The following is a 14,166-nucleotide window of genomic DNA, read 5'->3' as shown; positions in this document are numbered from 1 at the left end:
AGATTAAAATTCCTTAGCCTAGAAAGCAAGAGCTCAGCAAATCAATGGTATCTTTCCATGCTGACTTCTTATGACCCCATCTAAACTGCTTGCTCTCCTCATATGGTCTTTTCTTTTACAATGTTTTTTTTTTTTTTCCCACCTACCAAAATCTTACCTAGCCACTGGCATGTACCTATGTCCATACTGGCTTCCAACCCAAAGATTCTCCTGGCCAGCCTCAACATGCTGGAATTATAGGTATGGACCGCCACACCTGGTAAATCCTATCTCATTTGTCAGGACATTCCCAAAGAACTTTACCTTCAGAGAGAGAGAGAGAGACTATACAAGTGGTGATGTGCATATGTAAGCCAGAAGTCAACATTGGGTGTCTTTCTTATTCACTCTCCACCTTATTTTTTGAGAAAAATTTTCTCACTGACCCTGGAGCTCATCCACTTGAGCTAGGCAAGCTGGCCACTGAACTCCAGGGACCCACTTGTTTTCTCCTCACACAACTCTCTTGACATACCAGAAACAGGGTAACAGGTATGCACGGCCACACCCTGATCTTACAATGGTGCTGAGGATCTGCTCATCTCCTCACACTTGAGCATAGGTACTCAGTAAAGGCCTGCTGATACATATCTTCAGCTCCTTCCTCTAAATTTTTACAATACTCTTATCAACCAATTTCCTCTGCTGTTCTTAGCTCTTCTCAAATATCCTTTAGATTTTACTATATTAAGGGGTTTTGATTCATTCTTCTAACACACACACACACACACACACACACACACACACACACACACCCCTCCCTCAGCCTTACAGCCCTCTGCCTGACTTATATAGTTCTCTTTTTCAAGGAGTGCTATGAGTAGCTCTATTTCATCATCTTGTTACTATTCAATCAACTGTCCTCTGTCCCCTCATGCCCCACATTTCAGTGACCTTACAATTTTACAACGCAACACTCATACCTCCAAAGCCTGAGAACCATTCTTGACTTCTACATCTATAACTACCAACCCCCAAAATCAATTATCCCAGCGCTGGTGGAAGGGCTCAGGAAAAATGCTTATCACAAAACCTCAATACCCAAGTTTTCAATCTCCAGAACCCATGCAAAGATGGAAGGAGAGAATCAACTCCACAAAACCATCCTCTGACCTCTGAATGAGCGCTAATGGCATGTGTGACTCATGATATATACATATATAAAATGCATCTATATAGATAATTAAAAATATGAAAATAATAAAGACAATTATCCCTTTTCCTGCATGTCTGCCTCCTGAACCCCCCTCCTCCACTGCCATCAGGTGCCCTTACTCCAAGCTTTCACTATTTCAGGCCTTAACCACATCAGCAGCTTCTAAATGACTCTTTCCATAAACTGGCTTTCCGTCTTCCAATTCACCTTTTACATTGTTACTAGAAGAACCCACTGAAGGGGAAACTTTAACTGGGTGTAGTGGCACATGACTGCAATTCCTGCACTTAGGCTCTAGGCAATCACAATCTAGATCCAAATATTCTTTTTCCCCATCCTAATGTTGCTTCTTCTGTTTTAGTGGTTAAGCTTAGCACATGCCAGAACTGGGAGCAGCAGGGGCGGCTGAGCGATCCTACAGGTGCTCCATGGATAAGGAAGGTGACCATCAATGAGAAGAGCCCTGTGGCCTCAGACAGGGCAAAGCTCAGAATGGGACAGGAGAAGAGCTACTTCTTGAGGCACAGGTTTCTGATATAGTCAGTATTTAAGTCACCAAACACCACTACAATGCCAGGCCCTGAACCCGAACTGTGCTGGCTCCACCACCAATAAAGTTGACTGCTGTGGCAAGGTCCCTAAAGACAACACTGATCTGGCCACCTGGATAGGAGAGCCACTGTAGGAAGGCTGCTGAGGTGGGGCCCTGGGCTGCTGAAGAGGAGGCAGACACTGGCTTGATTGCTGTACAGGAACAGGTGGGAAATGGAGAAACCAGCAATGCCTTTGTGGTCTGTGTTAGAGCTCTTGGTCCCCCACAATTCTTTATGTTACTTATCTTTATGTATTTTCTTTGTTCAGAGTTATGCAATACAAATGAAACATGAAATTTACAGGCATAATTTTCCTATTTCAAAATGAGAGACCAAAGAATTAAAAATCAATGGGTATTGTTTTAAAGTTTAAAGCACAAGCCTGAACAAAGGCTAGCTAGATGGAGACATGTCCAGCCACCTGATGGGAAGAACTAGCCTCAACGCCCTGAGGGGAAGAATTAGCCTTACTGCATTTTTTTCCTGCCTACCAGAGATACAATTACTAAGAAACCAGCCCCTCTCCCCTAGGGCAGCCAAAACAAGGGAAGCCAGACAATTAATGGTTTTGGGGTCTTCCTATAGCCAATCAGTTCAAAATGCAACATCCCCTTTTGTGTTTTGACCAATAGATGCTTGCCAGACAGGAATCCCTCTGCTTTGAGCATGCTGGGAGAGACCGTACTCTTTAAATCACCTAACTAACCTGAGCATGAGGCTCTCTGCTCTCACCGCTTCGGTGGTGAGGGTATGTGAGCCCAAGCTGTAGCTTGTAATAAAAAGATCCTCATGTGTTTTGCAAGACTGGACTCCTGGTGGTGGTCTTTTGGGATCTCATGAATTGGGCACAACAAAATCAGTTTAGGAAATCAAAATGATACCTGTAACTCCTTTGTCTCTTGAAGTTTTCTTTTTTCAGCTTGTTCAAACTTTTCTGTCCATACTCTTTCCAAAAGAGAAAATACTGAAGTTAAAACATCCATGTAAGATCGAAATTAAGAGACCATCAGTGAAGTCTGCAGAATACCGACTACCACTTAAAATACAACTGAAAGCAAGATGGTCTATTATAAGGAGGTGGTGAGAAGGACTCAGTGCTTTCTCACAACCCTCCCAGTCCTGTCAGCAGCAATGTTTACGGATCTGTTGTATTCACCTTTGCATTTCTGCCATGTCTTTCTCCTGCTGATGCAGCTTCATCCTTAAAGACGTTATCTCTTGTCGATATAGTCTGTATCGTTCAGGGTCAATATTCCGGTTGTTTCTCTGAGCAGCTTTTAACTTTTCAATTTCTGCTTTCAGTTCTGAAGATTTGTAAGAAGATGAACAAGTGATAAACAAACATATCTGGAAAATGATTTTCCCATTTGCTGCTTGCCTTTCCCCACACTCTTTCCTAAGCTCTTCGGGTTTCTCTCTCTACTTCCTCTTTCTCACTGTATACCCTCCCTCCTCCACCATTGTCAGGGTTATACTAGGATATATCAGCACTTAGGAATGGAAAATAGTTTTCTTAAAATTGTATATGTTAAATTAGAATTAATAAATCAATAAATCTAAACTGTAGAATATTTTTGTAATCGAGAAAACAAGGGTTTGGTAAAATGCCTGTTGTGCACTCTTGAGACTGGGAGTAGCATACATGTAAATGCTGGTGGGTATAGCAGCCTGCCTGCGATTGCACTGCCTGCAAGGGGGCTCCCCAAAGCAAGCTGGCTTAAACATTTTGGGGAGCTTAGGGTCACCTGAGAGAAACGAGAAACTGCCATGGAGAGCAATGTAGGGAGACTTAGCCTCGGGCTTTCACAATACAGCATACAAACACATGTATACACACACACACACACACACACACACACACACACACTTGAACACATATACAGTGTGCACACATATATACATGCAAAAATGAGTAATAAAATTTGAGACAGTATCACCTCTAATTAACTTTGCATTCATGTCTTCATTGACTTTGGCGACATTGACTATCAGTCGGGCTTGGGTGGCGTATCTGAGTGTGCTCAGGGTTTCCTCTATGTTGCTGGCAGCAGGACTGATGGTAGCAATCATTGCTGTTTTGGAATTCCCACCCAGGCTTTCTTTTAATAGCCTTTAAGGAAAAGGGAAAGCAGTCACAACAAGACTTTTCTTCTACAACCACCTAGTACCCCTAATTGTCAAGGAAACACAAAGCAACGAGAAGAGCATGCAAAAACAGGCTAACTCTCCACTCAGACACCATTAAAATATCATAATACTTTGTTTTCTTTTACACTTTTTCTTTCTCTCCTTTTCTTCCTCCCTCCCCCCTCTCTCTTTCTTTCATTCTTTCTTTTTTTTTTTTTTTTTGTGATAGGGTTTCACTATGTAGGCTTGGCTGGCCTGAAACTTGCTATGTAGACCAGGATGACCTTAAACTCATAGAGATCTGCCTGCCTTTGCCTCCCAAGTATTGGGATTAAAGGCATAGATTACTACTATGCTTGGCCCATGTTCCCAGCTTCTCTTTTTTTTTCTATACTGCTTTATGAAGCAACAAACCTGTTTACAGGTTATTAAACATTATCAACATCAAATATTTATTAAATGTTTTCCCTTTAGACCATGAGCTACTATAGTAAGGAAGCTGTATGTCTCAGTCATCTTTGTATTCTCAGTGCTACCATAACCTGCAGGAGTTAGTTCCCAATACATATTGAAAAATTTGAATTAATATATAAACACTCTGTACTGTACTCACTTTGTAGACTGTGTGCAAAAAAGAATGTAAGACTCAAATGCATCTTAATTAGCACACAATAAATTTTACTATTCCTAGCTTTTCAAGGCATAAAAAAATCATATTCTCCCTTTTAAGTTTCAAGATAGAAACATTATAATTAAGCTCATCAATTGGTAGGATTAATACTGTGAAAATGGCCTTTCTATCAATAGCAACCTACAGAGTCAATACCATCCCCATCCAAATTCCAATACACTTCTTCACAGAAATTAAGAAAACAGTTTTCTACCTCATATGAAAACACACACACACACACACACACACACACACACACGCATACATACACATACAGAGAGAGAGAGGCTAAAACAATCCTGAATAATAAAAGAACTTTTAGAGGTATTGCCAGCCCAGATTTCAAGTTGTATTACAGAGTTGAATTAAAGAGCCAGACATAATTCCTACAGACCTGAACTTTGACAAAGAATACAAAAATTCACACTGGAGAAAAGATAGCTTTTTCAACAAATGGTGCTGATTTCTGCATGAATGCAAATAGATTCATAGTCATCACTGTGCACAAAACTCAACTACAAACGGATCAAAGACCTCAATACAAAAGAAAATAATGCCGGTGTGGTGGTGCACACCTTTAACTCCAGCACCTGGGAGGCAGAGGCAGGCACAGTTCTAAGCCAGACTGGTCTACAAAGTGAGTTCAGAACAGCCAGGGCTATTACACACAGAAACCCAGTGTAAAAAAACAAAACAAAACAAAACAAAACAAAAACCAACCCCCCCCAAAAAAATACAAAAACCAAAAATCAAACCTGATACCCTGACTGTGACAGAAGATAGCATGCATGGAATAGGGTCAAACCCATCAGCACAGAAAAGGCCTTTCTGAACAGGACACTGATAGCACAGGCATTAAGAACAGCAATATCTAAAGGGGACTTCATGAAGCTGCAAAGCTTCTGTATGGCAAAGGACACCATCATTCAGACAAAGTGGCAGCCTACAGAATGGAGAAAGATTTTTACCAACTCCACATCTGATAGAGGGCTAACATCCAAAACATAAAGAACTAAGAAAACCCTGAAAACCAAGAAAACAAATAAGCCAACTGAAAACTGCAGCACAGAACTTAAGAGTTATCAAAAGATAAAACACAAATGGCTGAGAAATGTTCCACATCCTTAGCCATCAGGATGCTATGAAAACTACTTTGAGATTTCACATTACCACAGTCAGAATGGCCAGGATCAATAAAAATAATGAAAGCACATGCTGGTGAGGATGCAAAGGATAGGGGAACATTCATTCACTGCTGGTGGGAGTCAAACTTGTACAGCCACTCTGAAAATCAGGGTGGTGGATCCTCAAAGCTGGAAACAGATCTACCTGAAGACCCAGCTGATTAATTCTTGGACATAAGCTCAAAGAACTCTATATCCTACTACTTAAAAATGGATGAGCAAGGGGTTGGAGAGATGGCTTAGAGGTTAAGAGCACTGGCTGTTCTTCCAAATGTCCTGAGTTCTATTCCCAGTCAACCACATGGTGGCTCACAACCATGTGAGCTATAATGAGATCTGGTGCCCTCTTCTGCCCTGCAGGCACACATGCAGGCAGAACACTGTATAAATAATAAATAAATTAATTTAAAAATATTGATGAGCAAGCATCCATTTTCATTATTTGTGCATCCATTTTCACTGCTGCTCTAGTCATAATAGCCAGAAACTGGAAAGAGCCTCGCTGGCCATCAACAGATGGCGGGATAATGAAAATGTGAGGTAACCTGTGTAAGGCCTCTGCATGCACACTGCAAACTTTAAAATCACAACAAAAATAACCCCAAAGAGTTCCCTGAAAACAAGGAGTAATTTTTTTTCCTGAATGCTTATTATCTTTCATACCATCATAAAGTAGAAAAATTTCAAGCAAAACCATTTTAAGCTGTGGGATAGCTATCTATGCTTATTAGAAGTTGAACATTACATACATACGGGGTAATGATGTATCAGAAGTAAAGTGTACACTCATTATGAAAACAAGGCAGAGCTTTGTACTCGCCGCTGAGTGGCAGGCAAGCGAAATTACTCAATGTCACTTTACACGCAGAGAAACAATTGTTAGCACACGGTAGGCACCAGCAAGCACAAGCAGAGTACTTCCATTCGTACTAGCTCTTCAGAATTTTGCATCATTTAACCTCACTGTTTTGATGTCATCTCTGTTTTATACATGCGAAAACAGGCCACACTATTAAGTGAGTTTAGCAACTCAGGGTTTATGAAATTCAACTCCAGGTAAATTGTTTAAAGAATTCATAATTCTCCAATATGCCAAAATCATATAAAATGAGTCCATTATCCTTCTCTCTCTCTCTCTCTCTCTCTCTCTCTCTCTCTCTGTGTGTGTGTGTGTGTGTGTGTGTGTGTGTCTAGCTGTGCTGGAGTCCAAACCTAAGACTTTGTGCAGACTAGGCAAGCGCTCTTGCAGCCCAGCCGACACCATATCTTATTCTTCCTAGACTGAAGAGATGGCTTAGTGGGTAAAGTACTTGCTGTGTAAGCTCAGGTCCCCAGAACCCACGTAAAAATAAAAGTTGGGCAGAGCGCTTTGGTGGTTGGAGTAAGAATGGCCACCACAGGCTCTTATGTTTGCATGCTTGGCCTCTAGTTGATGGAACTGTTTGGTAATGATTAGCTGTGGCCTCGTCACTGGGGTGGGCTCTGAAGTTTCAACAGCCCATGCCACTTCAGTTAGTTCTCCCTCTCTCTCCTTCCCCTCTCCTCCGTCCTTCTCCCTCTCCTTCTGCCTCACGGCTGTGGATCAGAAGCAAGAGTTCAGCTACTGCTCCAGCTCCATGCCTGCCTGCTTGCTGCTCTTCTTCCCACCGTGATGGTCATGGATTCTCTCTCTGAAACTGTAAGCAAGCACCCAACTGAATGCTTTTTTTATAAATTGCCTTGGTCATAGTGTTTTGTCTCAGCAATAGAAAAGTAACTGAGACACGTACCTACACCTCTAGTGCTAGCCAGTCATTCAAACCAGAACACTGAGCTCCAGAGTAAGTGAGAGAGCTTGTCTCAAACAATCAGGTGGAGAGAGGAGGGAAGAAGACTCCTGAATTCGACCTCTGGCCTCCACAAGCACACTTTTAGGGAAGCACAGCTGCACACATATGTGCACAAATATGCACATACCATAGACATACACCCAAACCCAAACCCAATGCAATCACTTAGACTTTGAAAGCTACTTGCCATGTAAGAACGGAATCCCGATATGGAATGAAAACCCTCTTTCCGTTTGCTTGCTCAGAGAGTGCAGATATGACCTTCCCCAAAGTTAGCAAGGACTTGTTAATGCTCACACCTTCCTGTGCATGAGATTCAAAAAGGATTATTTTTCTTAACTTTTCAGCAACAACTTCATTTCACAAAACATACCTCTCTCCTCATACAACTACTGCATAATACTTTCTTCCATAAACTATCAACATTTTTTAAAATTTGTTTAATTTTATGTGCATCAGTACGAAGGTGTCAGATTCTTTGGAACTGGAGTTGCAGACACTTGTGAGCTGCCATGTGGGTGCTGGAAATTGAACCCAGGTCCTTTTGGAAGCACAGACAGTGCTGTTAACCACTGAGCCATCTCTCCAGCCTCCAACTATCAACATTTTTATGACTCAAAATGTATTAATTTTCTTTGAAAACTAATCCCAATACAGTATGTAAACCACAGCAATCTGTAAACTAAAGATAAAGGTTTTTTTGTTTGCTTGCTTGTTTTTCGAGACAGGGTTTCTCTATGTAGCTTTGGCTGTCCTGGACTAGCTTTGTAGACCAGGCTGGCCTAGAACTCACAGAGCCTCTGCCTCCCTGAGTGCCAGGATTAAAGGTGTGTGCCAACATGCCTGGCTAAAGATATTGTTTTGTTGTTGCTAAGTAGCTTCAATTTGTACTTTCCTACAAATAATGCCCTCAAGTTTTATCATCCTGAGGACAGTGAGGGAAATGCTAGGGTGCAGCTGTGATCCCAGCTACTCATGGAGCCTGAGGCTGGGGGGAGGGGGACTCGAGCTGAGGAGTTCATGGGCAACTCAGCAACACGACAAGACCCCAACTCACAGCACGGAGAGGAAAAGGGAAGTGACCATTATCCTACTTACCTTCAGTCGCTCTCCACTCGTGTGGGCTGAAGAGCAGCGCTCACTGCCCGCCAAATCTATTAAGTTTATACGGCTTATGATTCTGTGGTCATGCTCTTCCCCTTCCACAAATTCTGTCTACAGCAACATCACAGAAAAATAATTTATGGTTTTTTTTAATGACTTGCTATAACATAAGCCTTTAAATGGTGATGTTATTCAATTACAATTTTTTTAAAAGACTTATTTCTCTGTTATGTATTCAGTGCTCTGTCTCCATGCCAGAAGATAACATTGTATCTCATAGATGGTTGTGAGCTGCCATGTGGTTGCTGGGAATTGAACTCAGGACCCGTGAAAGAGCAGCCAGTGCTCTTATCCTCTGAGCCATCTCTTCAGGACCCTAAATTATTTATTTTTAAAACCATCTCTTACTATGTAATAATGCATATGTATCCATGAAGTCTACATGAGCAGTGCTTAGACTGTGACAGATATATAAAAGAACTCACTTTAAAGAGAGCACAAGCATTAACTACTTAGTGATCTTAAGCAAACAACTATGAATGGAAAAATGTTGCTTACCTCAGCAGTATAATAGCCAAACATTTAAATCAATATAAATGTCTAACAGCAGAGAAAATTAAGTAATTGTAATAGCTAGTAGAATAAAACTTTAAAAATTACCTCCATAAGGAATTTCTATGGCATATGATTGTTAAAAATTTTGTGAACTCTGATTATAATTATAACCAACTAAAAAATTATATACCAAAATGTTTACAGAGGCTTGAGGCGTATAACCTATGCACATTTACTCTTTTTTTGTTTGTGCACATATGTGTATGTGTGCATGGAGCTGAAGATTAACTCAGGTGTTTCTCTTTAGAAGCCATCTGTCCCTTCTTGCCCTGAAGCCTACCATGTAGCCCAGGCTAGCAGGGCGACAAGCTAGGGCTCTGCCAGCCTGGGACTCTGCGGGGTGGGGACTGCAGTCTGTGCGACTGTGCCCAGCACTTTAACTCAAATCCTCTGCTCATGCTGCAAGCAGTTTGCTCACTGACTTCTCTCCCTGTCCTTAAAAACCTTTTCTCTTCTAACGTTTTTCCAAGTACCCTAAAATTACTATACATTGTCAAATACTGCTACTTTTCTATCAATGATATAATAAATTGTTAGTCATCTATTTTTGGTATCATAAAGTACTGGTCATGTGTTTTCTATTAAAAATGATAAACACCATATTGCTATATATAACAATATAGGGAAATTTCCTAAAATGTATTTGTATTTACAGTGATTAAGTCTATACTTCTATTTTTAGATTTATAGAAGTAAATAATAAAAACACAAAACAAATGCATTCACTATCTTATGTACGGAAAGTCACCACCACCAAACATACTTTGATCTGCCTATGCGCTTTGGACACAGCACTCAGGATCTTAGCCAGAACTGATGTGAAAGACCCCTCCCTGAGGACCAACTTTCATAGCTTTGAAAGGTGCCAAGCAAGCCGCCAGGGAGGGAAACAACATATAGCCCTCTCCAGCTAGGACACCTATGAACCACAACAACGGCCAGCACGCATGATATCTAAAGGTACAGTAGTGGCACCGATACTTTGGTGGTAAGCAACAGCTCTCTAGTACATCCTGCTCAACAGGAGAGAAATCATACCTGCAAACTGACCCAGGGCTGATGAGGTAATGGACGTTAGAGGAGAACTTGCACTTTACTAAACTAGCCTAATTCCTGATTGCATTCTACATTCATATCCTGTATGCACAGATAAGTGTAGCCCTCACTCTTCATCAAAGAGGCTTCTCTACGATGAGAGACCCTCACAGAAAACTACAACTGGTCAAAATGCAGAGAACAACTGATCACGGAGCGCCTGGCCCCATCAGGGACACGCACAACACATGTGGGCATTCAAGGCTGGGAGAGCATCTTGCAGGAAAAGACAGAAAGACTGTAAGAGTCAGAGGACCAGAGGACCAGCCGTGACACTTCGTCTCCTAAAAATGTCAGCATCAGCCATTTATCTCAATAACATAGATGCCTAAACAAGACCTGAGTAGGCACTATACCAAGAGACATACTAATGTGCAGAGGAAAAACCTCATGGGACTCATAATGCCTTAAATTTTATCAGAAATTATAAAAAGCACTTTGGAATCTTAACATTATACTATCCCAGTACATAACACCAAAATACATATTTCAACTCACATGTGCATGCAATGTGCATGTTATTGAACACAGCTGAATTTATACTGAGTCATTCTTCTTTTCCTAAAGGAAAAGAGCTAGAATGCTGAAAACCAGGAAATGACTCTTATCCAACTCTTCACTTAGCACCTAAAGTCATAGGAATAAAAATGAGTTGCAAAGACTCTAAGCTGACAGGAAAAGATGAGTATAAGAAGGAAATCTACATTCATACTCAGATTAATCAAAGAACTACAGGCAGCTTAGGAATGCTGAGTGGGAGGTATTAGTCTTCTTTAGGGATAAGATCCATAAATTGCCAGCAACCACGGGGTGGCTCACAATCATCTATAATGGGATCTGATGCCCTCTTCTGGCCTGCAGGTGTACATGCAGATAGAGCACTCATACATAAAATAAATGAATATTAAAAAAAAATCCATAAATCGTTACCCACCAAGTGGCCAGCCCTGCAAGCATATACACACAAGCAAACTGAGTGTTATGTATGTGTGTGCATGTATAATAACAACAATGAAAGGAAAAGAGGCCACATATTTGAGGAGCAAGGTGTTGACAACATGGGAGAGACCGGAGTAAGAAAATGGAAGGGATAAATAGTGTCATTATATTTTAATTTAAAAATACAATTAAATTACAATAAAAAAATACCTTGGTCCGGGTCATCACCAGGGTGAAAACCGAATGAGATCGGGAGCTTTTGTCGTTCATTCCAGTAGCTGCAGTTGCTCTTTGCTTATTTCCCAATTCCAGCCAACTCTAGTAAGAGAGAAGTAGGCCAGGAGAGCCTACTGTGACTTATTCAAAAAAATTAAGTAACAAAAAAGAAAGCACAGTTGATTTTTATATACATTTGCAACTTACACACATGCTTAATTAATTCACACAAAAGCTTTTGCTAATCTTCTAAAGTGACAGGATGTTCAGTATTTTAGTTGAGAAAAATCAACCAGTTTGGTTAAAACTTAATGTGCAAATTCGGTTCACAAGATTTTCTTTTTACACATGCCAACAATTTAGGAGAAAGAGTCTCATAAATGTTTATCATTGTGCTCTATCTAGTTAAAGTAAAATAAAATATAACCAACCTTACCTGAATATCAGAGTAAGAATTGACAACATTCCTGTTTTTAAGAAGTAAAAAGACAAAAACAATTTTACTAATGATTTTATTCTTATTCTGATAAATTAATACTCTTTCAGTGATTACTCTAACAGTTACAACAAACTAATTCACAAACATTATCACATTAATTCTCCCTAAGACATTTCTTAAAAGTCAGAATATATGATAATGCCTTAAATTTTATCAGAAATTATAAAAAGCACTTTGGAATCTTAACATTATACTATCCCAGTACATAACACCAAAATACATCTTTCAACTCACATGTGCATGCAATGTGCATGTTATTGAACACAGCTGAATTTATACTGAGTCATTCTTTTCCTAAAGGAAAAGAGCTAGAATGCTGAAAACCAGGAAATGACTCTTATCCAACTCTTCACTTAGCACCTAAAGTCATAGGAATAAAAATGAGTTGCAAAGACTCTAAGCTGACAGGGAAAGATGAGTATAAGAAGGAAATCTACATTCATACTCAGATTAATCAATACTGGTGTCAGAAACTTCGAAGGTATTTTGAAAGATACTGACAATACAAAGAACAAAGGACTAGGAGCCCGTCTGGAGAGAGGAGAAAAGCACTTGGATAACAGTTTCAAAGCTGGATGAAATGCAGTGGGATGAGCACCTTAGGCAAGCATTCTCTCTCTCCATCTGCTTTCTTCCCCTCGTACTAGACACTTACATTGACAGAGCTTCAACATATGGTCCAAAAACAGGATGCTCCCTCACTCTCAGCTGGAGGAAACAAACATTACATCTTTAAGAATGTGGCAAACATTTAGTAGAAAATGTAATTCTGAATTTTTTTTTAATATTCAAGTTGGAGGTAGAGATTTATCTTTACACTATACAGAAATACAAAGGTTCTCACAAAATCTGTTAAGACACTAAGAAACATCACCAGAAATATGTATAGTTAAATAATATACAAACATAGACTGTATATGTCTTACTCTTTATTCTTAAGTCCTGAAGTGGCTATTATATATGATTTTAAGTCTCTCTAAGACAAATTCATTGTAAATTTCAGATATTAAATTTTTTCACTTATATTGGATTATGATAGCACACACCTTTAATCCTGGACCTCAGGAGGCAGAAGTTCTTGGCTATCTATGAGTTTGAGGCCAGCCTGGTCTATAGAGCTAGTTTTAGGACAACCAGGGCTATATAGAGAAACCCTATCTTGAAAAACCTAAAACAAAAATTTCACTTGTAATAATTTTAAAATGCATAGAAATCATTGAGGAAAATGCCATTTTAAGTTCTTCAAGGTTACCTATGACAAACTTTGTAACATTGGACAAAGACAGTGATTTTAGATTTTCGAGGGGTTTTTTTGTGTTTTCTATTAATTAATTAATTTACTTTACATCTGATTGCAGTTTCTCCTTCCTCCTCTTCTCCCAGGCTTTCCCCACTACTTCCCTGGATTTTCATTTGTGTTGAGAAGTCTTTCATAAAATTAAAACTTCAATTCTAACTGCTGCTTTTTTTTTTTTAAACTGAAATCTATTTCACAGATGATCTAATGAACATCAAATGAATAGAGGCTGGAGCAATGACTCAGTAAAGAGCTTACCTCACAAGCAGGAGGATCCGCTCAGTCCCTAGGGCAGGCATGAAAATGTCTGGTATGGTGGCACATACGCTCATAATACTGGACTGGGGAAGAACAGACAGGAGGCTCACTGGCCAAGCCGCTCCAGCCCAACTGGTGAGTGCTAGGCCAACGAGACACCAAAGGGTAGACCATATTCTGAGGAAAACATTTGAGGCTGGCCACTGGTCTGCAAGCAGATACTATCACGTGTGCTCCCCAAACCTGCCACTTTAAAAAGTCAAACAATCCATTTAAAGGTGTATTCTACAAGAATACAATTTTTAAAAACTTTCAGATCTTTTTTTGGCTTCTAGACTGTTATACATTTCATATTTAACTCACACAGCCTTACAAAATCCTGGGACGAATATTTTATTTTTAACTTTTAGACAATATTTGATTAAATTTTATTTATTTGTTTATTCATAAAGCAGGCTGGCAGAAAGATCTGCTTGCCTCTTCCTCCCCCAAGTGCTGGGATTAAAGGTGTGCACCACTATGCCCAGCTAAATTTCTATTTATTT

General features: G+C 39.9%; 1 protein-coding gene and 1 pseudogene across 1 annotated transcript in view; both read right to left on the bottom strand.

Annotated features, from left to right (window-relative positions):
• Window positions 1–14,166, bottom strand: part of Kif14 (kinesin family member 14) — a 73,389-nt gene that overhangs the window by 45,628 nt on the left and 13,595 nt on the right. The window contains exons 6-13 of the mRNA XM_021654326.2: window positions 12,722–12,774; window positions 12,004–12,034; window positions 11,562–11,669; window positions 8,697–8,813; window positions 7,786–7,901; window positions 3,726–3,898; window positions 2,945–3,092; window positions 2,670–2,733 (exon numbers count right to left, since the gene is read on the bottom strand). Coding sequence (XP_021510001.1) covers window positions 2,670–2,733; window positions 2,945–3,092; window positions 3,726–3,898; window positions 7,786–7,901; window positions 8,697–8,813; window positions 11,562–11,669; window positions 12,004–12,034; window positions 12,722–12,774 — 810 coding nt within the window. The remainder of the gene's footprint in view (window positions 1–2,669; window positions 2,734–2,944; window positions 3,093–3,725; window positions 3,899–7,785; window positions 7,902–8,696; window positions 8,814–11,561; window positions 11,670–12,003; window positions 12,035–12,721; window positions 12,775–14,166) is intronic.
• On the bottom strand, window positions 1,290–2,096 carry LOC110559077 (ATP synthase F(0) complex subunit C1, mitochondrial-like; annotated as a pseudogene).

Source organism: Meriones unguiculatus, chromosome 11 (assembly GCF_030254825.1).
Source record: "Meriones unguiculatus strain TT.TT164.6M chromosome 11, Bangor_MerUng_6.1, whole genome shotgun sequence".
Classification (NCBI taxonomy): Eukaryota; Metazoa; Chordata; class Mammalia; order Rodentia; family Muridae; genus Meriones; species Meriones unguiculatus.
The sequence above is the reverse complement of the archived record's forward strand: the minus strand, read 5'-3'. Positions and strand labels throughout refer to the sequence as shown.